The sequence below is a fragment of the Bos indicus x Bos taurus genome, chromosome 11 (assembly GCF_003369695.1).
Source record: "Bos indicus x Bos taurus breed Angus x Brahman F1 hybrid chromosome 11, Bos_hybrid_MaternalHap_v2.0, whole genome shotgun sequence".
In the NCBI taxonomy this organism is placed as follows: Eukaryota; Metazoa; Chordata; class Mammalia; order Artiodactyla; family Bovidae; genus Bos; species Bos indicus x Bos taurus.
In genome coordinates, this window is record NC_040086.1 from 105514246 (window position 1) to 105540968 (window position 26723).

The following is a 26723-nucleotide window of genomic DNA, read 5'->3' on the forward strand; positions in this document are numbered from 1 at the left end:
CTACCTGGCGCCCCTGACGCACCTGGCGCTCCGCCCCGCCCGCACCAAGTACCTGGCGCAGGAGCGTGCCCTCGCCCCTTCTGTCCGCCTCGAAGGGCCCCCTCGGCCCGCGCTGGTCTCCGGATTCCAGAGCCGCGGCCCCGCGGTGCTCTGCCCCCAGCACCCCCGGGCCGAGGCAGGACCCTCACGACCGCCCCCTGCGCCTCCCGCGATCCGGCCGGGAAGCGCCGACTTCCGCGTGGGGCCAGGCGGGGTCCACTCCACCATGGCCTCGCTCGGGGACCTGCTGCGCGACTGGCACCAGGGCGCGCAGGCCGTGGCGCGCGGGGACTGGGACTGCGCCCTTCGCCTCTTCTCGAGCATCTCGGAGCCGCCCGCCAGGGTGAGCTTCAACGTGGGCTGCGTGCACCTGCTGGCCGGGGACCCGGAGGCCGCGCTGCGGGTGAGCCAGGGGGCCCCCAGGCTTGGTCGCAGAGACTCCACCTCAGGGGATGCAGCTCTCTGCTCCTGGTGGCCAGGGCTGGAGGGGTGGGGTGGCAATGCGTGGTGCCATAGCTGCAGGGGTGAGCCCAGGGCTCCCACCCTTCTTCCCTGATGGCGACCTGGGCACTCCCCCCACCCCAGCGTTCTGCTTCAGCGAACACCCATGCAAGTGGGACCTGTGTGTGTCCAGGGGGGACCCTGTTGAGCTGCGTCAGGGCCAGGATGGGGTCGCAAGGCTCCAGCACAGCCTCCACTTGTGGGGACCGTTTGCCCCACTCTGCTGTCCTGCAGAAAGGCCAAATGCGCACTGGCTCGGGTGCTCTTGATGGAGGTGCTAATGTACCTGCAGAGGCTCGAGGCTGGATGGGGCTGGGAGGGTTGCTGAGGTGCAGGCTTTGGGTCAGATCTTCAGCAGACACCTGTGGCGACAGCCAGGAGACAGTCTCTGGTTGGTGCCTAAACCCCAGATCTGTGTGCTCACCTGTCCCCCACCCACTCCCCAAAGCAGAACCGAGAGCCAGATGTATGCACGGGCACGCACACACCTGCCTCTGCTGAGGGCCTGGCAGGGCCATGCCTGCCCTTCAAGCCTCCAGGTTCATCACGGTGGTGCATATCCCATGGGCGATGACAGAAAGCAGTAGCACCCTGCACACTGCTTGTGTCCCCGAGGGCCCCCAGAAAAAGCCAGGTTCCCGCATCGTTCAGGCCAACGGCGACGACTACCGAAAACAGGTCCAAGGGGCCTGCCCTGTCATTCCTCACATGTGTTCGAATCTACAGTTATCTCAGCAGCAATGTCAGTGTTAAAATGTTATCCAGCAATGGGGATGCCATCACTGGACGCCACGGGGTCAGTGGAATGAGGCCAGTCCAGCCACTCCCTCCTCTAAACCTCGATTTAATCAGAGAGGGAACAGAGGTTCCCGGCCAAGGGTGTGCATGTTAAATTCTCCTCCACCCTAATTGGAGATGGAGTAGCAGAGGCATATTTGTTGGAAATTTTTAAAAAGCAGATGGAACAGCTACAATCAATAAAGCTGATTTGGACAGGGTGAGGGGAGCTGGGGCTCCGTCTCTGGCAGGAGCCCCCCAGAAGCTCCTATCTGGCCGCTCTATGTGGCAGGATAAAAGGGTTTCCCTTGTGCTGAGCGGCCACATCAGTGCCCGAGTGCTGACCCTCAACCTTGGTCAGACTCAGCTCAACAAGCCCCCACTCAGCCAGGTTTGTTAGAGTGGGACCATGACACCCTCCAGTTGCCTGTAGTTAACTTGATGGCTGCTGGATGCACTCCTTTTGCTTGTGTTTAACTGATGGCTGCTGTCCTTATAGACGACATCATTTCTGAGTTCAGTTTCAGGAAGAGCTGGGCTTCACGCACATATTAAGACTTTCGTGCTGTTCTTTTCTGATTCTAACAGGTGAGACGTGTGTCTTTTTGTGTGAACTACCAAAACTAGGGCTTGAAGGACACAACAGTCTTAGCATGACTCCCTCCCGTGGAGGCAACTATTGTCAACGTGCTGGGCGTTTCCTTGTCCTCGTGGTTAACATGTTGGTCTGTGCTGCCACCTAACTACCCCTGAGCGGTCACCAGAAAACACCTGGGGAGTCCAGGCAGGCTTGCACTGAGGCCGTGACACCTGCGCCCCTTGGACTCAGAGGCCCCTGGGCAGGCGAGGGAGACTTTCTCTTGCAGGTGACCATCATGTGGCCCGAGGGCTTCCTTGACCACTGCTGGGCATCCCCGTCTGTGACACGGGGGTGATGGGATTACAGGCCCGAGCAGTCCACAGACATTTCTGTCCGCAGGCATTTGACCAGGCGGTGACCAAGGATGCCTGCTTGGCTGTCGGCTTCCTCCAGCGCGGAGTGGCCAACTTCCAGCTGGAGAGGTGAACACAGACGTCCCCTCTTCCTTTTCTGACGGCCCTTTGTCTCTGCAGAGTCCTTCCTGTGCTCCTCTCTGCCTATGGTCACCTCCTCTGGCCAGCTCCCCCTGGGCTGTTCCCTGGAGCCCGGGGACAGGATTGTGTCACGTGGGGGCGTGTCTCTCTGTCCCCACACCCGGCTGCACAGTGACCCTGGGCTCTGTGCGGAAGAGGGTCACAGAGCACTTCTGCTGGCTCCCCTCCTCTGTTCCTACACCCTGGACTGCAGGGACGGCATGATTCTGCCCATTCTGCCTTCGGGAAACCCAGGAAAGGGATGGAGGAATGGCGCATCCCAGGACTCGGCGGTGTTGGGGGAGGGTCCTCTGCCCACCCGGCTCTCTGCGCCAGGCCCTTCCCAGAGAAGGAATCAGAGCTGCAGGGCAGGCCTGGCGCCCATAGAAGGCCCTACACAGGGTGGCTGGGCTCCAGGGTGACCTCCTTCTCATCAGCCCGGAAGCCTCCCCAGGGGCGATGAGAATCCTGGTCGGGGCTGGGGCTTCCAGCCAGGGTCTGGGTGGGGAGGCCTGCGAGACAGAGACCCCGGAAGCAGGCAGGACACGCCTAGGGCACTCTGCACCCTGAGGTTCGGGAGAGGGCCTGGGGTGCAGGCGGAGGAGCCCACGGGCTGCACAGCCCGTCTGTGTGGACCCTGTGTGCTGAGGCCTGCCGACCATCGCTGCCTCCGCGCTGCAGGAGGGGCTGGGGCGGGGGGCGAGTCCGGGCCAAGGTGGAGCCCTCGCCCTGGGGCCACCCGGGGCCCCCATGCCAGGCTCCCCTACTGCCCACAGGTTCATGGAGGCCCTGTCCGACTTTCAGCGCACCCTGGCCCAGCTGAGGGACAACACCGCCATCGACTACACCCAGCTGGGCCTGCGGTTCAAGCTGCAAGCCTGGGAGGTGAGCGTGCGGGGAGCGGGCCACCAGGAGGCCGTGTGGCTGGGCCCTGGGGGCTGCCTGTGGGTGGGCAGCCTGGGGAGGTCCTTCCAGGGCTGCAGGCCCCGCCCTCTGGGCCCTGTTGTTTTGTCACCGAGGCAGGTGGGCCCGAGTTAAGTGAGGTGCTCCCTCTGGCCAGAGGGGCCCCAAAATCCCAGCAGGAGAGGGCAGTGTCAGAAGTCAGTGAGAGGTGGCAGGGTGGGCAGGGCAGGAGCTGGCCTGGCAGTGGGCCCTGGCGTTCCTGCCCTGGGCTTGGTGCTTGGCTCAGTTCCTGGCCTCCTGGGAAGTGGCTGGCACTGACAGAAAGGCTTGGGAGGTGCTCCCACCGCTCCCAGAAACACGCCGCCTTGCAGCCTCTGGGAGCCACAGTGTCCAGTAGGTCAGCCGTGGGGGAGTCCCAGCAGGGTGGGCCAGGCCCCAGCCCTGGCTTGCAGGGCGGGGTTTGGGCTTGGCGTCTGTGGCCCGGGCAGCCCCGTGGCAGCGGCTCTAGGAGCGCACAGTCCCTGCAGAGCGCGGGGGCAGAGGCTGCCCCGGGCAGTGCTCCGTCCTCCCGGCAGCACTGGACGACTTGACTGCTATTGCCCAGCGTGGGAGGGGAGGGCCGGACAAGAGGTGACCCTCAGATAGCGCCCCAGACTCTTGCGGTTTCAGGGAACAGGGCAGCACAGGCAGGAAGGGGTCAGGCTAAACGCAGGACAGGCGTGAAGGCTGAGCAGATGCTTCCAGAGATGGGACATGGCCTGACGTTCAGAGCAGAAGAAAAGAAGGGAGGGCTGGTCGGCTCTGGCTGGGGGGGTCCAGAGAGAAACCAGGCAGGCAGAGCCCACCCCAGGGCGGGAGCCAGGGGGCACCTGGAAGAGCCCTGGGCCACTGTGTCTGGGCAGCTCAGGGGCTGGACCAGTGCAGGGTTGGGTGGGGCCAGGTGGTGGCCCTGTGGGGGAGGGGAGTGCTGGGCCTGTCGTCACCCCGCCCCGCCTCCCCACCCCCTCAGGTGCTGTTCAACATGGCTGCGGTGCAGAGCCAGCTGGGGCTCTGGGCAGAGGCTGCCTGCAGCCTGGGGGACGCCATCTCCAAGGGGCCGGAAGGGGCCCGCAACGGCCTGGACGTCGCCCTGGGCCAAGTGCAGGTAAGGGACGGGCAAGGGGAGCCAGGCTCCTGAGCTGACTCGGGGGGCTTGCCAGGCCCACAGCCTGCAGGTTTGGGGCTCACATTCATCTGGCCCCCCAAGACCAACTATATGAGATAAAGAAACGTCTGGAGGTAGGGGACCCATGTGCCTTGCAGGGGGTTGGCCTCCCACAGGCCATGGGAGCTGGGGAGTGGGCCGTCCTGCTCTGAGGCCCCGGGTGGCTCCCGGCGCTCAGGGCTGCCCTGGCCCCCTCCAGAAGCAGGTCCCCCTGCAGCCTCGGCAGGTCCCCAGGGGTGAGGTCTTCCGGCCCCGTAGGCGGCACGTGGAGCACCTGGAGCCTGTGGATTTCCTGGGCAAGGCCAAGGTAAGGGGGGCGGCTTCTCGCCGCTTGGGCCCGGGGCTCAGGGCCAGCGGCGCCAGCAGGCCGCAGGGCGGGCGGCCAGGCCCTGTTGAGCTCACACTGTCCCGAGCGCTGGAGCCATCGAGGCCTTGGGGTGGGAGCGGGGCACAAGGCTCCCGGGTCAGCAGTGCCTCTAGACGGGCTCACGGATGGGTCCTGGGACCTGGAGGCGGAGCCACGGAAGCCGCTGCAGATCCCCAGCCAGCATGGCCCTGCCTGCCTCAGCCCCAGCCTCGCTCCCCCTGGCTTCAACCTCGCCCTGCGTTTCGGCCTCAGGGGGCAGGACCCTGGAGGAACAGGGTGGTCTGGCACGGCCACCTCTGCCCAGCCCGGGGTCCGGGCAAGCAGCACCAGCAAAATTGCTGGCTGATGGGGTGCAGCTCACCCCAGGGTGGGCTGGTGTGCGGGGAAAGAGGGCTCCCTGTGCACAAAGGAAGGCTCACTCTGGTCTCCAGCTGTGGCCTGGGCCCCTGACGCCCCAGTCACCCAGGGCCAGGCACTGGGTGTCTTAGCTGGAGGGCTGCCTGGAGGAGGCGCTTCTGAGCTGCATTAATCCACCCACTTGGAGCCCTTACCACAGGAGGTGACTGTTTCTATGAAATAAGAACATTTTAAAAGTGGTACTGGAAATAAGTCACATAGATGAGCAAGGCTCCGGCAGGCCTACCAGGCAGGTGGGGACTTGGGGTGCAGGTGGGCAGCGGGCCGGGCACCGCTGAGGCGGCTGCCCCTGCTGACGCTCACAGGTGCTGGCCTCCGCCCTCCCCACCGACTCCCACGGGGTCGCCCCGCCGCAGCCACAGGTAGGCGAGCCGCCTCCCGCCCCCCGCGTCTCCTCTGGCATTTGCAGGTCGGGGCCTCCTGAATTCTCTACCCTTAAGGGTGCCTGAAGCCTCCCCGGGGCTCCCTGTGTCCCTCCGATCTAGACTCAGGGGGCAGCCCATCCTGGTGAGACCTTGCCCCCTGGCCCCCGGGGTTCCTGGGGGGTCTGCGTCCTGAGGAGGGGTCATCTGTGCCCACAGGCTCTGGACGTGCGTGGTGAAGCCAGGCCTCGGGCTGCTGCACGGTAGGAAGGGGTCGGCACCCACTTCTCCTATCAGCAGGGGCCCTGCGAGGCCTGCCTCGCGGCCTGACGCTGGAGCTCCTGGGCAGACCTGCTGTGGCCACTCAGGGCCAGGGACCGGGGGCCAGCATGGCCTGTCCCCTTTCCAGACTGTCCAGGGTCCCAGTGTGGTGGGGGGCGTCCTGCCTCGCTCAGCCTTCCCATCTGTCCCGAGCCCATCCTGCCCCCAGGGGGAGAGCCCACCCCTGCTCAGGCCAGGGGGCACCAGAGGCACCGGTGGGGTGCAGCTGGCCACAGGCTGCAGGAAAAGCCCACCAGACGCAGCTTTGCAGGTGGCCCTCTGAGTGGGGTGCTCCTCTCCAGCTCGGGGCTCTGCAGGCCCACCTTTCAGGAGGCCTTGCCCGTGGGTGAGGCCTGGGAACGAGGGCCCCTCCCCTCCAGGGCCCGTGACACTGCCCCCGGCAGAGCTGACACCCCCTGCAGCCCCAGGACACCTACTGACACGGAGATGGAGGTCAGCTCCGGCCAGGCTAGGCAGCACGACCGTGGCACGCTGGTCACCCACAAGGTGGGTGAGCCCCGGTGGGGCAGGCAGGGGCCACAGCATTTGCAAGACCCCCACCCCAGGCTGGGCTTGGGGGACCAGCCCCAGCAGGGCGTCTCAGGCCAGGCAGCTTGCCTCATCGCCTGCTGGGGACAGGGCTTTGGCTTCCTTAGGCAGGCCAGGGGCCGGGTGGGAGCCAGCCGCAGCAACCAGATGCCAGGGGTCGGGGACACACAGACGTTCACAGGTGCTCAGAAGGGAGAGGGGGGTGCTCCCCAGCCCAGACCTGGGAGAGGCTGCAGTGCATGCATCAGAGCTGTGAGGCTTCCGCCCCTCAGCTGGGGCGCCCGGCCTTCCTTGCTGGGCGCAGGACTCCCCGAGATGCCCCAGGGGCTGCGTGCAGCTGAGGAGGGGTTGGCCGGGGCTCCTCAGGGCAGGTGTGCCTTGAGGGGTGGGGCGCCAGGAGCGGTGAGGCCGCCATGAGGGAGTTAGAGTTAACCACAGAGAAAGCGGCCGGGTCACTCGCTGGGCTGATTGGTGTTCTTGAAAGCCGTTGGTTCATGACCGCTGTGCTCAGCGCTAGCCTTCCAGACAGAACGACAGCAGCTCCCTGACTGCTTTTAGCAGCCGGCAAATCTGATAGAAATCCAAACGCTTCGTGTGCAAACTCAGCCCTCTCGGCCCACCCTGAAGTCGGGGTCTCCGTCCGCGGGTCAGGCGGCCTGGGCTGGGGACTCTGTGTCGTCCCGCCCGCAGCACGCCCGCGGCTTGCAGTCCCGGCACAGAGTGATGTCCAGCGGGTCCCTGACTTCAGCCCTAGCCTCCCGGGCTGGCTGGGACCCCTCAGCTGCAGCCGCCACCTCCTGGCTGGCCAGGGGAAGACAGGTCCGCACCCACAGGCACGGCGGCCTGTCTGTCATCTCCTGTCCATAGGGATCTGGTTCACGCTCCAGACTGACCCATGACAGGGCTGAGCTGGTGGCCTCCTGCCCGGCTGGGCCATCTTGCAGGCCGTGCCCCTCACCCTCCCGGGTCTGCTGGGCCCAGCAGAGCCCCCGCCCCCGCCCTCTGCCCCGACCTGAGGCCCAGCAGAGCCCCAGCTTGTGGCTTTCCTTGCAGAGTGCCCACGGGGAACACGCTGGCCAGCAGCTTCCTTCAGGTGAGGCCCCGTGCAGGGCCGGGTGTGAGGGCCCCCTGGGGGGCGGGGTGCTCTCAGGGCCCAGGCAGGCGTCTAGGGGGAGTGCTGGGAGCAGCTGCTGTGTCCTCCACAGAGGAAGCTGGTGGCCTTGTGGTTCCCGGGGCGGGGTGCCAGCAGCCCCCACTCTGACTTGCTCCCCTCAGGGGACAGCAGTCACCTGACTCCCTGGCTGCCCCCTCCTTTCTCCCTGCAGGGCTGCTGGCAGCCGGGGGGCCCAGCCCTGGCTCCTCCTCCGAGGCCGCCAGCACAGGGGTAAGAGCCAGCAGCTCTCACGTCACCCTCACTCCCCGAGGCCAGGCCCCTCTCCTATCCAGCCGAGGAAGCCTCCCAAGTCGTGGCCCCGCCCTGCCACCTCTCCGCCCCTGCCCTGCCCCTGGGCTGGAAGCCCACCCCAGCCGGACCTGGGGCCTTGGGGCCCAGACACCGTTCTGCCTGCACCCAGGGAGCGGCTCCGGGGCGCTCTGAGTCCTTGGCGACCGTCACCGTGCAGTGTGCCCTCACCCTGAGCCTGACGGCCCCGAGAGGAGCTGACCTGTCCAGTCTGCGGGCCCTGATGAGCCAGGCCCTGCCCCCCCACGCCCAGCGTGCCCAGCTCAGGTGGGCTGGGACGATGTGCAGGGCGGGAAGGGGGCTCCGGGCTGGCCACCTCTTGGCCTTGCCCTGCAGGAGGGCCCGGCCCGTCAGAGGTTTTCGAGGTCAGAGCTCAGCACCCTCTGAAGCCCCTCGCCTGCGCGGCCCCCTCTGAGGCATCTCTTTGCAGTTACCAAGACCCCAGCGAGGATGGGCGCTGGGTGCCCCTCTCTGGGGAGGAGGCACTGCAGAGAGCCTGGCGGGACGCGGCCGGCCCTGGGGGTCTGCAGCTGCAGTGCCGGGTGAGCAGGGTGGGCGCAGGGACGGCTGGCCCTTCTCCCGGGGCTGAGCTCACCCTCCAGCCCTCATCCTGCCACAGGGAGTGGGCGGCCGGCCGGTCCTCTACCAGGTGGTGGCCCAGCACGTCTATTCTGCCCAGAGGCCCGAGGATCTGGCCTTGCAGCCAGGAGACACCGTGGATGTCCTGTGTGAAGGTAGAGCCTGCGCTGCCCGGGCCGGGGGGTGCCCGACCAGGGTCTGCACACAGACGCAGTAACGACCCAACGCCCACAGTGGACCAGGCGTGGCTGGAGGGCCACTGTGACGGCCACATTGGCATCTTCCCCAAGAGTTTCACTGTCCCAGCTGCGCGGCGCGCCTGAGAAGCTCGGCGGAAGAGGCTGTGGCGGGGAGGGTTTAATAAAGGCATTTGCGTCCCACGCGTGACCTGTCTCGGCCTGACTGGGCTTCCAGGGGTGCAGGTGGGCTGCTCAGGAGAACCCCACGGAGCTGGACACCGGCTCTGCCAGAGACCCCATGGCCCACGGCCAACCCCTCCCAAAGAGCCAGCCGCTCTGGCTCCAGCAGGCACCCCCACCCCAGGCCAGAGCTGGCCCTACACCCGTCAGTCTGCCGCCACCAATCCAGGTGCCGCTCAGGTCCCGACAGCCTGGTTTCTGTGCAGAGGGTCCCGGGAAACAGGCTGGGGTGCTGGGAGCCAGGGGCGGTGGTCGGGGCTCCACAGCCTCCACAGCCAGGGCGACCCCGGGGGCAGAAGGGGGCCGTCTGGTGGCTGGCCGGAGCCCCCAGGACGAAGGCCAAGGCTCCTGATGGGGAGGGCGCTGGGCCTGGGTGGCGGCAGCAGGGGCCGCAGGCCTAGTCCTGGAGCCAGAAGACCTGCACTGCCACGGCACCCAGGGTGGCCGCGAGCGTCAGCACCACGAAGACGACCCCGGCCACCCAGACGCCGAAGCTCTGTGCCCAACCCTGGGCGGGCGCCTCGGCCGGGATCAGGTTGGTCAGGTTCAGCATGTAGCCCAGCGTCCAGCCGATGTCAGCGCCGCCGGCCTGCGGGCCACACCCCAGCCGGGGCTCAGGTCAGGGCCGCGGGGCTTCGGCCCTGGAGGCCCACCCTTCCCCAGCCCCCCAGGCCCCCAGCTGTCACCTGCTGGCGGAACTCGATGCCTCCCCAGGTCTCCTCACTGAACCCGTAGCCCTCGACCAGGAGCGTGAGGATGTATAGGCCCGAGGCACAGTAGTCCCGCAGCCAGCGGTCCTGGCCCGGGGGCGCGCTCGCCTCCACCTGTGGGCTGGGAGCCCAGTGAACCCCTCTCCTGACCCCCGCCCAGGGAAGGTCCCGCTCGGAGGCACCCCCGCCCCCCTTGGTGAGTCTGCAGCCCGGGGCCCACCCACCAGCTTCCAGGGCCGCAGGCAGAACTCCCAGATGGTGGCTTTGGCCCCACTCAGTGACGGCTTGGAGGTGAGGTTCAGGAAGTTGAAGGTGTAGTAGAAGTTGGAGAAAGCCTGTGGGGAAGGGCGATGTGCCCTTGTGGGTGGTGCCCAGGGGCAGGGGCCCAGGACGAGCCGGATGCAGCCCTAACCCTCCCCACCCGGGGTCCCAGGCTCCCCAAGGGCGCCAGGGGTTGGGACCCTCAGCCTCCGGGAGGAAGCTGGGTCCCAAGGGCAGGCTGGGGGGCTCACGTAGAACTGGCCCTGCACGGGGGGCTGGTAGACCCCGGCGAAGGCACAGTCTTCTCGGCCGTCACAGCTGGAGAAATTGAAGAGCTTCCGGAGGGCCTCGACGCAGGCCCCGGGGTTCCCCGTGCCCTCCACGGTGAGGTTCTGGCTGAGGTCGGGGGGCGCTGCCGGGGCGCAGGGCGACTCATACAGGGACGCCAGGGCCAGCGTGCCCCGGTAGCCGCTGTGGTAGCAGGGGTGGCGGATCAGGAGGCCCGTGCTGGCCTGCGGGAGGACGGGTCCGCTCAGAGCCCCGGCCGGGCCGGCCCCCCGCCCTGCCCCAGGACGCAAGCCCACCTGCACCAGCTCGGCCAGCACCCTGCTCAGCGCCTGGTCGCGCCCGAAGCAGAGGTAGCTGTGGGTGTAGACGGTGTGGTCGGCACCGTAGAGGCGGAAGGTGGCCTGGGCGGTCTTGTCCAGGATGGGGCCTCCAGGTACAAAGGTAATCTGGGTGGAGGCCCCACCCATGTCCAGGGCGCCCACCAGCGTCTCCTCCAGGGGCCGGATCCACTCTCCAGAGAAGGAGTACTGGGCACGGACGGGGGCACTGAGTCCCTGCCCGGCCGCGTGGGCCACAGCCCCGCCCCCATGGCCTCCCGCCCTGGGGCCGCCTGTGGCACCTTCACCAGCAGGCCAAGGATGTAGTTGATGGTGATCCAACCAAAGGCGCCTTCGTCCTGCCCCGTCAGGAGCTCTGCGCCCCGGAAGTCCACCGGTGACTGGCCCAGGGCCCGGCTGACCGCGGCGAACACGTCCTCCGCCTGGGAGCGATTCTTGCGGCTGCACAGGGAGGGTGGGGCAGAGTTGGCGGGAGCTGCCCCTGTTCACCGACCTGGGTGGTGCCTCAGCCCCAGGGGCACGTGGACCCCACGCCAGCCCCTCACCTGAGCAGCCGCATGCCTGCAGTGGCCCCCAGGAACATGGGTGTCTCATGATGCTTGGCCTTTGGGATCAGTGCTAGCGCCTCCTCCAGGCAGCCCTGCAGGCTCTCGCCAACCCGCGCAGGGTCGGAGGCGTAAGACGAGATTCCAGGCCCTGGAACACAGCACCCAAGGTGAGGCCCCAGGCCCCGAGGCTGGCGGAGCTGAGCAGGCCCGAGGGAGGTGCAAAGGTCGCCCTGCAAAGACGAGTCCCCGTCCTCACCCTCGGAGCCTGCAAAGGGGACTGTGTTTGCAAAAAGGTCCCTGCAGGTGTAATTAAGTTAGGGGTCTGAAGACGAGATGACCTGGCTTCCCTGGGTGGGCCCTAAACCCGACGACCAGTGTCCTTACAAGAGATGGAGGAGGGGGTTGGAGGCACACGGGGAGAGGCTCAGGAGAGCCCATGCCAGAGCCTCGGCCCAGCACCCACTGACCAGCTGGGCCCCTTGGGAGACTCACAGAGCTCTCTGAGCCCTTTTCCGTCAGGTTGATTCCCTACTGCCCGGCTCCAGCCTGCACCACCGCTTCCCAAAGCCCCGTCCGGCTGAGAGCCCAGTCGGGCAGTGGCTGGCAGCTCCCAGCCCCGCCCACCACCGGCAGACTGTCCACTGACCTTCCGCCTGGCAGGCCAGGGCCTGGCTGACTATGCCGGTGTCGTTCTCCTTGTTGGCCGGCCACTGATACACAAAGAGGGACGTGTGGGAGGACCCAGCGTCGAACACGATCCCAAACTGGGGGTGACACCGGGGTCAGGAGGGCGTGGGGGCAGGCGCGGCCCAGCCCAGCCTCTCCGGGAGGGCCCAGGGGCACACCTTGGTGTCTGGAGGCAGGAGGACGTTCATGGTCCCCACCAGGACGAGAAGCAGCGCGGTGAGGCCTGAGACCGCTGCGGCGCCCAGCAGAGCCGTGAAGACCCGCTGCTTCCAGGTCAGCCCCATGCTGGGGGGCAGGACTGGCACCCGTGGGGCCGCGGGGGCACCCCGACTCCACTGGCTGCAGCGCCCCTCGTCCTCCCCGGGGCTCAGGCAGCCCACTCCTGCTGGTCGACGGGCAGGGCCAAGGACCGCGCTGTAGAGCCGGGGTGCCCGCCCCGTGCATGGCATCAGACGGCTGCAGGGGCCAGGCGCCAGGATGCCCGGTCTGGCAAGCTAGCCGGCCACATACAGCGCAGAGGGGGCGCTGGGGTCACACCAGGGGCCAGAGAGCCACCCCCGTGTTGTTTGGGAGCCCCTCTCCCCCACCCCTAGGACCCTGCTCCCCTCCTATCCCCCACCGGGCAGGACTGCCAGCTCCACACTGACCTCAGGGACCCAGGACCCCACCTCTCCCACCTACCAGGCTCCTCCCTGAGGCCCCCACCCCAGGCCTCTCCCAGGGTGTTTTCTAAGAGCCCTGAGGTCAGGCCTGAACCAGATTGGGACAGGAAACTGCCTGGCCACCCCACTGTTGCCAAGCTGCCCGCTTGGAGCCTGGTGAACGAGGTCAGGAGGGTCCCGGGAAGTGCGTTGTCTCTCCCAAGGGCCGAGGAGCTCTGAACAGAGGCATCTGGTTTCTGTTTAAAAGCCCGACCTTGCGCCTCTCTGATCTGATTCTGACATTTTTCCCGGCCCCACGACTGACCCTCGGCAGTGGGCCCACAACTGACCCTCGGCAGTGGGCCCAGGCCGACCCAGCAGAGAGGTTCACCGGTGGCTGAACACCAGCTCAGCGTCCGAGGCCTCGCCAGCCCTACCCCACGTCCCTGAGCAGGGCCAGGGCACAGGAGTCACCAGGAGCCTTGGGCCGGCGGCCGTGCTGCCAGAGGAAGTGATCAGGTCACCAGGACCCTGAGGTCGCGGACTTTGTGCCGCGTCCATGTCTGCAGGAACGCAGATGCTCCCGGAGGCTTCCTCCTCCTGGCCGATCGCCGGGCCCCGGGCCCCCGGCCAGCACGGGAGTGGGGCCTCCGAGCGAGGTCATGTTCCCGTTTTAAGGGGCGAAGACCAAGGATCAGAGAGGGCGGGTGACCTGCCTGAGTCGCTGTCCCCACGGGACCCAGCCTCTGTCCCCGAGCCGCAGGCCACGTCAGAGACGGGCAGGAACCAGGGACACCAGGACCCCACCCCACACCCACCTCCAGGGCACACAGTGCCCTGAGCCCCCGGGGGTGGGCAGGAGCTGGGTGGATGCCCCCACAGCCCGAGCGCCCCTCACCTGGGCTGTCGATGAGCAGTGGGAGGCCGTGAGGAGGGAGCTGGACCGGCTGCTGGCTCTCGGGCGCCTGCCCGGCGCTGTCCACCTGCTGCCACCCCACCCCCGTCACCGCCCCCCCAGCCTGGTCACCACCCGGCAGGTGACGGCCCCTGCTGCCTGCCCCCACCCAGGGTCACCACCTGGCCCCCGCACAGAGGGGTCCCTCCTGGGAGCTGCTCGGACTTTGCCTCTGACCCCACCCTTCCCCAGCAGAGGATGGCGCCAGGACTGGGCAAAGGGCAGGTCAGAGTCAGGTGACTGCAAAGGCCTGAGGCCCAGGACTCAACCCGCGCAAAGGCCGGAAGGCAGGAGGGGGAGGGTCAGGCTGTTCCCCCCGTGCAGTGAAGTTGCTGCTTTTCTGTGCACACGTGTCCATTCGTGTGACCACAGCGGCCCGGCGAGGTTCTCCAGCGCTCCCTACGGCCCGGCCCAGCCCCCAGCTCTCGGCTCCCCTTGCTGATGATTTGTCCTTGTGAGGGAGTCAGAAACGACCGAGCCTGGCTTCTTCCCTCAGCTCGAGGGAGACCCGGCAGCTCCCGGGGCCTGCGAGGAGCCGGGCTGCCCCAGGGAGCTGAGCCCCCCGCGCTGGAGGCCGCGGGATCCCGCTCCCCAGCTGCGAGGCGCGGCCACGGACGAGCACACGCAGGCTTCACGGCACCTGTGCTTCACTGCCCGCCTGGGGACTGACCACTGGGTTCACCTCAGAACTGCCCACGGACCCCAGGGCACGGGGGTTTGATCCCTGGTCAGGGAACTAAGGTTCCACATGCCACCGGGCAGCTAAGGCCACGAGCCACAAGTAGAGTCTGTGCGCTGAAACTAAAGTTCCCACACGTGGCAACGGAGACCCGACGCAGCAAACAGACGAATAAAACAGGTTTAAAAGCCCAGAGGCTCTCCCACGCGAGAGCTCGCTCCTCTGCAGCTTCTCTGTGTCCTTCGGGCGTCCCTGTCACAGCTCTTCCTCTCAGCCGATCTGACGTGTAGTCAGGCCTCCTGCGGATTCCGTTCACACGGGGCTGGGGACCGAGTGCCTCCCTACATCTGCATCTGCACCCGTGACCCTCTCGGGCGCAGTCTCATGTCTTTTAATTGGACCATTTGATTGCTTCCTGTTGAGTTTAGAGAGTTCTTTATATATTTGGAGAAGGCAATGACACCCCAGTCCAGTACTCTTGCCTGGAAAGTCCTATGGATGGAGGAGCCTGGAAGGCTGCAGTCCATGGGGTCGCTGAGGGTCAGATACGACTGAGCAACTTCACTTTCACTTTTCACTTACACGCGTTGGAGGAGGAAATGGCACCCCACTCCAGTGTTCTTGCCTGGAGAATCCCAGGGACGGCGGGGCCTGGTGGGCTGCCATCTGTGGGGTCGCACAGAGTCGGCCACGCTGAAGCGACTCAGCAGCAGCAGCAGGTATATATTCTACGTGCAGCTCCTTCTCCTGTATGAGGTTTGCAAACACCTTCTCAGTCTGTAGCTTGTCTCAGCTGTGTATTTCACAGAGCAATTCCTAACTTCTTGATGCAATCAAATTTATCAGCGTGTTCTTTTGTGGATGGTCTTTTTGTGTTGTTACCAAGAACTCTTCGCCTAACCCCGGTCATGAAGATTTCTTTCTCCTTAAGTCTCCTAGTCTCATGATGTGGTTTGATCAATGAGCCATTCTGAATTATTCTAAGAGGTGTGACTTCATCACATCCACCTCTTCTGCGTGTGGATGGCAGAGGCACTGGCACCATCCTTTCCAAAGAAGATGTGGTGCCCACATATATTTATATATCCAGTAGCGTAGTACCCAGCATCAAAAAGAATGAAATGATGCCATTTGCAGCAACAGGGATGGATCTGGAGATTATCAGACTAAGTGAAGTGAGTCAGAGACGCAAAGACAAGTATCACACGCTAGCACTTCATGTGGGATCTGAAATACGAGTCAACCTGTGAAACACAAACGAACTGTGGTTGCCAAGCGGGGAGGGAAGGGCTGGGCGCTTGGGGTCAGTGGATGAAACTCTCACCTACAGGACAGAGAAACAACAAGGTCCCGCTGCGCACCCCAGGGAGCTGTATTCAGTATCCTGTGATAAGCCAGAATGGAAAAGAGTGTGACCAAGATTGTCCGTGTGTGTAACTGAGGCACGCTGCTGTGCAGGAGAAAGTAACACAAAATGGAAACAACGGTGAGTGAAGTGAAAGTCGCTCAGTTGTGCCTGACTCTCTGCGACCCCATGGGCTGCACAGTCCGTCGAATTCTCCAGGCCAGAATACTGGAGCGGGTAGCCTTTCCTTTCTCCAGGGGATCTTCCTGACCCCGGAATCGAACCAGGGTCTCCTGCGTTGCAGGTGGATTCTTTACCAACTGAGCTATCAGGGTAAACATAACATAGAGTCGTACTCAGCATCAAAAACAATGAAACATCACAAACAACAATACTTCAATAAAATTTAAGAAAACCACCCTTTCTCTGTGAAGGCCTCTGCACCTCCGTATAAACGGCCCTGCGCGGAGGGCCCGTTTCTCCGCTGCGTCTCTCGTCCCTGAGGCTGTCTCGATTACGCAGCCTCACAGTTAATACTGTGCAATATGAGCCTCCAACTGCAATCTTCTTTTTCAAAATGGTTTTAGCTGTTCTAGTTCCCGCATGCTTACTCCTCAGCTGTGTACGACTCTGTGAAACCCTAGGGACTGTAGCCCACCAAGATCCTCTGTCCACGGGATTTTTCAGGCAGGAATACTGGAGTGGCTTGCCATTTCCTCCTCCAAGGGATCTTCCCAACCCAGGGATCGCACCCTCATCTCCTGGGCTTCCTGCATTCCCGGGGGATACTTTACCGCTGAGCCGTCAGGAAAGCCCCTCTTTTGGAGGTAGCAGGATGGAAATAGACATTCTCCATGCTTGAAAGAAGAAACATGTAGTTCCTATGCCCTTCCAGGTAAACTTACAGTCGGCCCCTCACTAAGTACAGAACAATCTGGAAGTTTCGTTGGTGTTATGCCAAAAATCTACGATCACTTTGTGGAAAATTGGTGTCTTTACAATTTTGAGCCTCTCAATCCTCGAGCACAGTGTATCTTCTCTCTATTTAGGGTTTAGGAGTCTGTAGCTCCCTGGGGCGCGGCAGTCACGGACCCGGGGCAGCGGCGCCGCCTCCCCGCGTGGTGGCTCTTCCTGCCCTTGCTCGCAGACTGTGAGCCAAGACGCCGCCGCGTGGAGGCGGGAGCCTCGTCCGGCCTGAAGCGCCCTGAGGCACGGCGTCGCTGCAGGGGCCTCCTTTGCCAGTTCCCATCACGAATGAGTTCTGTATTTCAGCACGTGCTTGTCTGCATCCATCCGTACATTCGTGTGGTTTTCCTTTGAACACGGTGTGGTGCGTTGCGTTGATTTTCTTGACTACTGAACCGGGATAAACTTCACGGTTTGTGGTGCGCTATTTTCTTTTTATATTACTGGATTTTGTTTACTAACACAGTCGGGTCTCATTATTCGTGGATTTTGTACTTGCAATGTTGCCTACCAACCTCAAACTGCTTTTGTAATCCCCTTGGTGGGCATTTGTGGGCACGAGCGGAGCAGCCAACACGAGTGACTTGGCCCGCCCGTCCTCAGCCGAGGTTCAACGAGGCAACACTGCCTTCCTGTTTCAGCTCCCACTGTGAACAAGTGTCCCTTTCACGGTCAGTTTCGAGCCATCTGTTTGTACTTGTGAGCTTTCGGGAATCTGAGCCTGTATTTCCCCCGGGAGCAGTGGTTCAGTGTCGGCTGACTTGGGGCTTGCAGTGACTCTACAGAACAGAAGAAGAAGTGTATCTGGAGGATTTCTGCAGCTGTGTTCACAGTGCTGGGCTGATGCTGAATGGGTGGGGAAGCTTCCTTCCCCCTTCATCTCCTGGAAGGGATTTCTAGTCTCCTTCTTTAAATGTTTTGTGTAATTTCCAGGGAAACCATCTGAGACTTGCTTTTTCAGAAGATATTTAATTGCAGAGTCAATTTCTTCCATGGTGATAAGGCTAATGGACCTATCCGGTTCACGACACGTGAGTTTTGGTGGTTTGTGGCTTTTGGGGACTCGGTCCGCGTCACTCCAGTTATTGACTTGCTGTCAACAGAATTACCCAGAGCCTTCCTTCCCTACCTGCTTGCCATGTTTGCACTGACAGACCTCTCTCATTCCTGACACTGTCTTTGGGCCTGCAATTTTTTTTTTTGCTGTTCTGTTGCTAGAGGTCTACCAATTTTTTTTGTTTCACAATTTTTTCTTTTTTTTGGTTTCCAAATTCTTTTGATTTCTGCTCTTACACATGCTAGTAAGATTATGCTCAAAATCCTTCAAGCTAGGCTTCAGCAGTATGTGAAATGAGAACTTCCAGACGTACAACCTGGGTTTAGAAAAGGCAGAAGAACCAGAGATCAAATTACCAACATTCTTTAGATCATGGAGAAAGCAAGGGAGTTCCAGAAAACCATCTACTTCTGCTTCATTAACTACGCTAAAGCCTTTGACTGTGTGCATCACAACAAACTGTGGAAAGTTCTTTAAAAGACTGGAGTGCCAGGCCATCTTACTTGTCTCCTGAGAAACCTGTATGCAGGTCAAAAAGCAACAGAACTAGACGTGGAACGACAGACTGGTTCGAAATTGGGGAAGGAGTACTTCAAGGCTGTATGACTGTCACCCTGCTTATCTAACTTGTGTGTAGAGTACCTCACGCAAAATGCTGGGCTGGATGAATCACAGGCTGGAATCAAGATTGCCAAGAGAAATGTCAACAACCTCAGGTATGCAGACACACCACTATAATGGCGGAAAGTGCAGACGACCCGAAAAGCCTCTTGATGAGGGAGTGAAAAAGCCAGCTTGAAATTCAACATTCAAAAAACTAAGATCATAACACCTGGTCCCATCATTCATGGCAAATAGATGGGGAAAAAGTAGAAACCGGAAGATTTTGTTTTGGTGGGGGGGGCTCCAAAACCACTGTGTGCAGTGACAGCAGCCACTCCTCGGAAGGAAAGTTAGACAGTGTGTAAAAAACAAGACATCACTTTGCCCACAAAGGCCCGTATAGTCAGATACGGTTTTTCCAGTTGTCGTGTACAGATGCGAGAGCTGGACCCTAAAGGAGGCTCAGTGCAGAAGAATGGATGCTTTTCGAATTGTGATGCTGGAGAAGACCCGTAAGAGTCCTTTGGACTACAAGGAGACCAAACCAGTCAATCCTGAAAGAAATTAACCCTGAATATTCACTGGAGTTGTTGACAGAAGCTGAAGCTCCAATACTCTGGCCACCCGGAGAAAGGACCTTGATGCTGGGAAAGATTGAGGGCAGGAGGAGAAGGGAGTGGCAGAGGGGGAATAGTAACAGCACCACCAGCTCAATGGACAGGAACGTGCGCAAACTCCAGGAGACGACGGAAGCCAGAGGAGCCTGGTGTGCTGCGCTCCATGGTTTTGCAAAGAGTACGACACAACTTAGCGACTGAACGATAAACACTACATGTCTTTCCTCTTTTCTGCATGATTTGGGTTTACATTGCTTTTTCTTTTCTAATTTAAGGTGGAAGCTTAGATGACTGATTTGAGACTTCTTTTCTAATGTAAGTATTTGTACTAGAAATTTCCCTCTAAGCACTGTTTCAGCTGCATCTCTTAATTTTCTTACATGCTCCATTTTAATTGCATTCAGTTAAAAATATTTTAAGTTCCTCTTTCGATTTCCTCTTTGATCCATGGATTATTTAGGATTTTGGTGTTTAATTCCTAACTAATTAAACAGTTTTCTGACATCCTTCTCTTACTGATTTCTGTTCTAATTCTGTTATAGTCAGAGGACATGCTTTGTATGTTTTTGATCATCTTAAATTTGCTCGGGTTTTTTTTTTAATCAGGACGTGCTTTATTTGGATGTTCCTTGGGCGCTTGAGAAGGACGCACACCCTGCTGCTGCTGTGTGGGTCGTGCTGTGCGTGACACTATGTCCAGTTGGTTGATAGTATTGTTCACTTATTTTATATCCTTGCTGTTCTTCTGTCTATAAGCTTTATCTATTACTGAGGGAGAAGCACTGCTGTGTGTATGGGACCCCCTGGACTGTAGCCCGCCAGGCTCCTCTGCCCATGGGATTCTCCAGGCAAGAATACTGGAGTGGGTTGCTAAGCCTTCCTCCAAGGGATCTTCCCGACCCAGGGATTGAACCCATGTGTCTTGAGTCTCCTGCATTGCAAGCAGATTCTTTACCGTTGAGTCACTGAGGAAGCCCAAAGAACTGCTGACTCCAACTATAATTGAGAGTTTATCTATTTCCTTTTCTTTTTCACTTTTTGGCCACACCACACAGCATGTGGAATCTTATTTCCCTGAACAGGCATCAAACCCACACCTCTTGGAGGAGAAGCTCAGAGTCGCAACTGCTGGGCCACGAGGGGAGTCTCAGAGTTGTCTGCTTCTACTTTCTTTGTTAACCTTTACTCCTCTGGCTGCACCAGGTCTTCCTTGCAGCGCGTGGGATCTTTAGTGTGGCACACAAGCTCTGACTTGCAGCGTGTGGGATCCAGTTCCCTGACCAGGAATCAACCTCAGGCCCTCTGCATTGGGAGCTCAGAGCCTTAGCCAGGGACACCAGGGAGTCCCTATTTCTACTTTTAGTTCTGTCCATTTGTGCTTCAAAAAGTTTTTTCTATTAAAGCTCTCTTTTTAGGTGCATACTTTTAGAATTGTTATGGCTTCTTGAAGAATTGTCAGTTTTATCAATATATTATCCTCTTTATCCTCCGTAATTCTCTTTGTTCCAAAGCTTCTGTTGTGTGGCATTAACAAAACCGCTCACTCCTGTCTTCTTCCGATTAGTTTTGCAAGTATATCATCTTTCATCCTTCTACTTTAATCTATGTATCATTATATTTGAAGTAAGGTTTAGAAATTGTAATTTATAATGAGAAATGAATATTTGGTCTTCATCTGTTTCTGATTCTCAGTTCCTAAAACCCTGCATTTTCCTAGGCTATGAGAGAAATCCATTTACACCTGCTGTAATTATGGATAATTTTAATTTGGTAAGTCACCTGAAAATATCCGACTCTTTGTGACCCCAGGGACTATATAGTCCATAGAATTCTCTAAGCTAGAATACTGGAGTGGGTAGCTTTCCCTTCTCCAGGGGATCTTCCCAACCCTGGTATTGAACTGGGGTCTCCTGCATTGCAGGGGGATTCCTTACCAGCTGAGCTATCACGTAAGTCAACTGACATTGGGAATTCAATTCAAGATGGTAACTTGAATTTATTCTAGCATTTTATTATTTTGGTGGGTTCTGTCTCATCTCTCCCTTTCACCTTTCTTGCCTTCGTCTGGGTCGTCAGGAGCAGTTCTGAGTGGCCTTCGTCTGGGTCGTCAGGAACGTTTCTGAGTGTGCCTTCGTCTGGGTCGTCAGGAACGTTTCTGAGTGGCCTTCGTCTGGGTCGTCAGGAACGTTTCTGAGTGGCCTTAGGTCTTTCTGCTGTGACTCTGGCTGCACCCGTCTCCTGCGACACTTTAGCCGCCTTCCCTCCGCCTTTTGTGCCGCAGCTGTCTCGCGTGACACGCTGACTGACACTGAAATTCCCCTGAACAATGCCGCAGCTTTTGCTTTTATTGTCCAGCATATTTGAAAGAACCTGAGAGGAGAAAACATCATCACGTCTGTTGCTCTTCCTTAATCCCAGTGTTCCAGATTTCCTTCTTGGGACACTGGTTCTTCCAGTGGTCATGTATGGATGTGAGAGTTGGACCATAAAGAAAGCTGAGTGACAAAGAATTGATGCTTTCAAACTGTGGTGTCGGAGAAGACTCTTGAGAGTCCTTGGACTGCAAGGAAATCAAACCAGTCCATACTAAAGGAAATCAGTCCTGAATATTCATTGGAAGGACTGATGCTGAAGCTCAAACTGCAATACTTTGGCCACCTGATGCAAAGAACTGACTCATAGGAAAAGACCCTGATACTGGGAAAGATTGCAGGCAGAAGGAGAAGGGGATGACAGAGGACGAGATGGTTGGATGGCATCACCAACTCCATGGACATGAGTTTGAGCAAAGTCCAGGAGATAGGGACGGACAGCGAAGTTTGGCATGCCTCAGTCCATGGGTTCACAGAGTCGGACACGACTGAGAGACTGAACTGATTGATTTATGTCTGAAGAATCTCCCTGTATTGTCTTTTTAGTCCGCATCTGCTGCCTTCAAAGCCTCTTAGTTTTCCTTCATCTGAGACTATCTTTACTTCACCATCTCCACACGTTCAACTCCCAGCTTCCTGCAACGGATTCTTTGCTTTAAACAGCCCCTCCCAACTTCCCTTCTCTGTAAAAGACAGTTCCTCTCCTGTTCTCTGGGCTGACCGATGGCTCACCACAGAATGTACACCCTGAATTGTAACTCTTTGCTAGTCCCAAATAAACCATTTTTGCTGGTAAAATAACTGGCTGTTTGACTGTTTTAGGTCAACATTACTTGGTGTCAGAAGTGGGATCCAGAAAGGACCCCTGATAACTCCAATGTAGTGAGCAAACCAGTGTGAACTCACAGAGCCCAGGGAGCTCACTGCTTTCTTGCTGACCCTAGAGTTTAAGGTAAGTTTTCTCCTGGACTCAAGTTCCACTCTTTCTGTGTTTTGAGGCTCTCCAGGTGTTATTGGAGATACACCATTTTTGAAGCTTTCATCCTGTATTTAAAAGGTTCATCTTTTCTTAGAGCATTTGTCTGGTGCTGTGGCACATCTCTTGAAACCAGGGTGTTCCTACTGAAACCGTGCTGCTAAATCTTTTGTCCAACTCCTTTGGAACTGAGCTATTCCTACTGGAACTGCGCTATTTAGAAAATGTTTCCTTTGCTGTAGAGAAAAATCTCTAGGATAAGGGATTCTAGTCATTTAAATGTTTTGATGGTGTCCCCTCTACCCCCTTCAGACAGCTTTATGTTTAAAAATTGTGGTCCCTCCTCAGGCACACTTCTAATTAAATGGACTAACTTTACCAAAAGTAATTTAGAACACTAACAGTCATTAGGGGGAACTCTTAAATTTCCCAAGTTTACTTTTCTTAAAGATAAATTGGACAGCCATGCTCTAAAAATTTTCAAAACTATATGGAATTCCTATTATTATTGGTACTTTGAGGTTTCTAAGTGTTATCAAGATTATAAAATTGCCTATTAGCAAAATACAATTTTTAAATTAACTGAGGCAAACAGATAATTGAGATATGCAAAATGGATCCAGAGGCCTCTCCCCTCCTGCCTCCTCTGCCTCTGGACAAAGCAGCCTGTGTGCTCGGCAGCCCCATGTGCTCAGCCTCGTGTGCTCAACAGTCTCGTGTGCTCAGCAGTCCCGTGTGCTCAGCCGCCCCGTGTGCTCAGCCGCCCCATGTGCTCAGCCCCATGTATTCAGCTGCCCCGTGTGCTCAGCATCCCATGTGCTCAGCAGCCCCGTGTGCTCAGCCCCGTGTGCTCAGCCACCCCGTATGCTCAGCAGTCCCGTGTGCTCAGCAGCCCTGTGTGCTCAGCCCTGTGCGCTCAGCACCCCGTGTGCTCAGCAGCCCCATGTGCTCAGCCCCGTGTGCTCAGCCCCGTGCGCTCAGCACCCCGTGTGCTCAGCAGCCCCGTGTGCTCAGCAGCCCCGTGTGCTCAGCCCCGTGTGCTCAGCCACCCTGTATGCTCAGCAGTCCCGTGTGCTCAGCACCCCGTGTGCTCAGCAGCCCTGTGTGCTCAGCCCCATGCGCTCAGCACCCTGTGTGCTCAGCAGCCCCGTGTGCTCAGCAGTCCTGTGTGCTCAGCCCCGTGTGCTCAGCCCCATGCGCTCAGCACCCCGTGTGCTCAGCAGTCCCGTGTGCTCAGCCCCATGTGCTCAGCCCCGTGCACTCAGTCCCATGTGCTGAGCAGCCCTGTGTGCTCAGCCCCGTGTGCTCAGCACCCCGTGCGCTCAGCACTCCGTGTGCTCAGCAGCCCTGTGTGCTCAGCCCCGTGTGCTCAGCACCCCGTGCGCTCAGCACCCCGTGCGCGCAGCAGCCCTGTGTGCTCAGCCCCGTGTGCTCAGCCACCCCGTATGCTCAGCAGTCCCGTGTGCTCAGCACCCCGTGTGCTCAGCAGCCCTGTGTGCTCAGCCCCGTGCACTCAGCACCCCGTGTACTCAGCCCCATGTGCTCAGCCCCGTGTGCTCAGCCCCGTGTGCTCAGCACCCTGTGTGCTCAGGAGCCCTGTGTGCTCAGCCCCGTGTGCTGAGCAGCCCCGTGTGCTCAGCCCCGTGTGCTGAGCAGCCCCGTGTGCTCAGCACCCCGTGTGCTCAGCCCTGTGTGCTCAGCCCCGTGCGCTCAGCACCCCGTGTGCTCAGCAGCCCCGTGTGCTGAGCAGCCCTGTGTGCTCAGCCCCATGTGCTCAGCCCCGTGCGCTCAGCACCCCGTGTACTCAGCCCCATGTGCTCAGCCCCGTGTGCTCAGCAGTCCCGTGTGCTCAGCACCCCGTGTGCTCAGGAGCCCTGTGTGCTCAGCGCCGTGTGCTCAGCAGCCCCGTGTGCTCAGCCTCGTGCGCTCAGCCCTGTGCGCTCAGCACCCTGTGTGCTCAGCCCCGTGTGCTCAGTCCCGTGTGCTGAGCAGCCCCGTGTGCTCAACCCCATGTGCTCAGCAGCCCCGTGTGCTCAGCAGTCCCGTATGCTCGGCCCCGTGTGCTCAGCACCCCGTGTGCTGAGCAGCCCCGTGTGCTCAGTCCCGTGTGCTGAGCAGCCCCGTGTGCTCAGCCCCATGTGCTCAGCAGCCCCGTGTGCTCAGCAGTCCCGTATGCTCAGCCCCGTGTGCTCAGCACCCCGTGTGCTCAGCCCTGTGTGCTCAGCCCCGTGTGCTCAGCAGCACTGTGTGCTCAGCCCCGTGTACTCAGCACCCCATGTGCTCAGCAGCCCCGTGTGCTCAGCCCCGTGTGCTCAGTGGCCTCTCCGCGCCCCCACCTTCTTCGGGCCCTTCTGTTCAGCTTTCACCTCCTCCTTGCCCTCGGCGGCCGCTTTCTAATTCTCTCACTGAGCTGCCTTTGTACGTGCAGCTCTCCCCACTTCCTCCTGCTCTGAACCTCTCAGAATCTGCCCCTGTATTTAAGTTTTGTTTTCTATTGAAACATAGTTGATTGACAATGTTGTGTTAGTTTCAGGGTACAGCAAGGTGATTCAGGTATACCTACACACGTGTCGTTCTTTTTCAAATTCTTTTCCCAATTGGGCTATTACAGGCTCCAGGGAAGAGACTCTGGATCCAGGTGACACGCCGAGAGTGCCCACCCCTGCACACCCACTGGAGACCTGAAAGTGAAGATTTCCTGGAACTGAAGCAGACCACATCTGAGCCGACGCCAGGATCAGGCTTGTTAGATGGTCTGAAACTCACACACCTCTCTCATCTGGACTACTAACTAACTCTGCAATCTTACCAAAATTCACGGGCTGGATGTGTGACCTGCAGGCTGTGTGACTGACAGTCTTTCCCAAATGAGAAAGTCTCTGATAACCCAGTATTGGAAATCAACTATACTTCAATTTAAATAAACAAGAAGTCCCTGCGGTTTCCCTGTTTGGGGGAAAGCTCATCAGCTATTGCTTCATGTCATTCCTGTACGGCGCCTTCTCCGAGTGCTTGTTTCTCTCCGAGTCGCGTGTGCCCTTGCTGCAGTCACGGTTCTAAGACACACTTCAGAAGGGAAATCCCTGAGACCTCTGGCCTACCCCTCTGTTACTTGAATGTGCCCTCCAGAGTTTTCCAACCTCTCTTCCAAGAGGGACATGATATCCAGGAAAGGTCCTCCCTGGCACTGACAAAAAGTCACTGAATCCATTTAAAAAATGTGTTGATAAGCAACACTTTTAGAGGAAAATCTTCATCAAAGAGGGGAAATGTGAAAATTAGTAAGCAGAAACCTTGTTTAACGCGAGGCCAGAAGGGGGCGCTCTCAGCCCTACCGAGGGTCGGTCTCAGTCACGCCCGACCCTTGGCGACCCCGGACCGGCGCCCGCTCCTCGGTCCGTGGACTCTCCAGGCAGAACTGGGGTGGGGACCTTGGTCTTCCCGTCCAGGGAGCAAACCCAGGTCTCCTATACCGGAAGGCGACTCTCTACCACCAGCGCCGCCCGGGAAGCCCCGAGGGCCTGCGGCGCAGCCTCGGTCGCAGACCCCACGGGAAGGTGCAGACCTGCGCCCCAGGCGGGAGATTTTCTCCCCGCCCGGCAACAGCTCAGCCAATGAGAGGCTGTCGCCGTGCGACCCAGGGAAAGCCGCCACACTTCCGGCTCCCGGCTTCCTCCAATGGGCTCTCTGTTTAGAACAGCCCTTCCAACCCCCTTTCTCTATGGTAGAGCTTTCTTTCTTTTGTTCTCTGTACTTGCTTATGGTTCACCTTAGTTTTCTCGTCTTGCATTCCAATTATTTCCTGTTCCCAAATAAACCCACATTGCTGGTAATAACTGGCTGTTTTATTATTTGAGCATCTTTACAACAGCTCTTCCAAGTCTTCGTCAGATAATTTCAACACCGCGGCTTCTCATCCTTGGCACCTGCTGGCAGCCTGTGTCTGCTGGTCAAGATCTCTATGGCTCTTCCGGTCTGTAATGTTTCGAGTACCCTGTATGAGACTGAGGTCTTGTCTGTGGCCTGTGGAGAGTGCTGGGGATTCAGCCACACTCTAAGGGTGGGTCTAGGAGTGGGCTGGGCCGCTGCTGCAGGTGCTGGTTGGATTCAGCCCACACAGCCCTGGGAGCAAGGCCAAGGACTCATAAGTACCTTTGCAGGTGGTTTTCCTGTACTTTACAGATCCTGGTTCCCACCCCCACCGACAGTTCCCTTCCCAGCCCTTGAGCCTATCTGATATACACAGCATGTCTAGTCCACGTGACTGTCTTCCCGGTTCTCAGACAGACCTGGCCCAGTCTAGTGACCACTGCAAGGGCTGGAACCAATGGAGGGTGCCTCCCACCGTGGCTTTGATGATTGCCTTCCTAATCCTGATCTCTGACTCCTCCCTGGGAACTCACATGAGACTCTGGACACAAACCTATTAAAGGAGTTGTTGGTACAGCGTGTCCTTTCTGGAAGCAGGGCAGATGGTGGGTCTGAGTTTCATCCTGACGGTGATGGAAGGTTCTAAACAAGGCAGATGTGCTGTGGCTCTGTCCCCTGGGGCACACATCCAGAGCAGGGCATCAGGCGCGCGGGGGACACTGTGTGGGGTTGTGGGGGTGAGCGTGGCCATGTAGGCTGGGGTGTGCACGCTGCAAGGCTTGGAGAGAGCAGGAAGG

General features: G+C 59.4%; 2 protein-coding genes and 1 long non-coding RNA gene across 31 annotated transcripts; 2 read left to right on the plus strand and 1 right to left on the minus strand.

Annotated features, from left to right (window-relative positions):
* On the plus strand, positions 1 to 8981 carry NOXA1 (NADPH oxidase activator 1). 17 transcript variants are annotated; one of them, XM_027556988.1, is made up of 14 exons: positions 7 to 442; positions 2297 to 2379; positions 3207 to 3315; positions 4343 to 4477; positions 4737 to 4844; positions 5627 to 5683; positions 5903 to 5946; positions 6307 to 6511; positions 7607 to 7646; positions 7879 to 7937; positions 8128 to 8282; positions 8446 to 8557; positions 8635 to 8749; positions 8837 to 8946. In XM_027556988.1, exons 1-14 carry the CDS (start codon positions 266 to 268, stop codon positions 8857 to 8859), a joined length of 1422 nt encoding a protein of 473 aa, XP_027412789.1. In that variant the 5' UTR covers positions 7 to 265; the 3' UTR covers positions 8860 to 8946. The 17 variants fall into 17 exon arrangements, with proteins under 17 accessions (XP_027412792.1, XP_027412786.1, XP_027412797.1 ...); XM_027556982.1 differs by having other exon boundaries at positions 9 to 442; positions 4740 to 4844; positions 8829 to 8977; XM_027556984.1 differs by having other exon boundaries at positions 10 to 442; positions 4755 to 4844; positions 8829 to 8977.
* On the minus strand, positions 8934 to 13953 carry ENTPD8 (ectonucleoside triphosphate diphosphohydrolase 8). Of its 8 annotated transcripts, XM_027556977.1 has the most exons (11): positions 13385 to 13495; positions 12837 to 12985; positions 12004 to 12259; positions 11805 to 11922; positions 11156 to 11306; positions 10892 to 11051; positions 10569 to 10799; positions 10236 to 10496; positions 9948 to 10058; positions 9700 to 9837; positions 8934 to 9602 (listed from the first exon to the last, which is right to left on the minus strand). In XM_027556977.1, exons 3-11 carry the CDS (start codon positions 12127 to 12129, stop codon positions 9411 to 9413), a joined length of 1488 nt encoding a protein of 495 aa, XP_027412778.1. In that variant the 5' UTR covers positions 12130 to 12259; positions 12837 to 12985; positions 13385 to 13495; the 3' UTR covers positions 8934 to 9410. The 8 variants fall into 8 exon arrangements, with proteins under 8 accessions (XP_027412778.1, XP_027412776.1, XP_027412777.1 ...); XM_027556975.1 differs by lacking the exon at positions 12837 to 12985 and having other exon boundaries at positions 13385 to 13953; XM_027556976.1 differs by lacking the exon at positions 13385 to 13495 and having other exon boundaries at positions 12837 to 13345.
* LOC113901925 lies at positions 12031 to 25024 on the plus strand. Of its 6 annotated transcripts, XR_003513592.1 has the most exons (8): positions 12034 to 12118; positions 15451 to 15606; positions 16738 to 16850; positions 17365 to 17462; positions 18984 to 19023; positions 20426 to 20478; positions 21903 to 22032; positions 24668 to 25024. It is a non-coding gene; the product is annotated as an uncharacterized LOC113901925 (long non-coding RNA). The 6 variants fall into 6 exon arrangements; XR_003513595.1 differs by lacking the exon at positions 16738 to 16850 and having other exon boundaries at positions 20401 to 20478; XR_003513591.1 differs by lacking the exon at positions 16738 to 16850.
* Positions 25025 to 26723: the final 1699 nt, after the last annotated feature.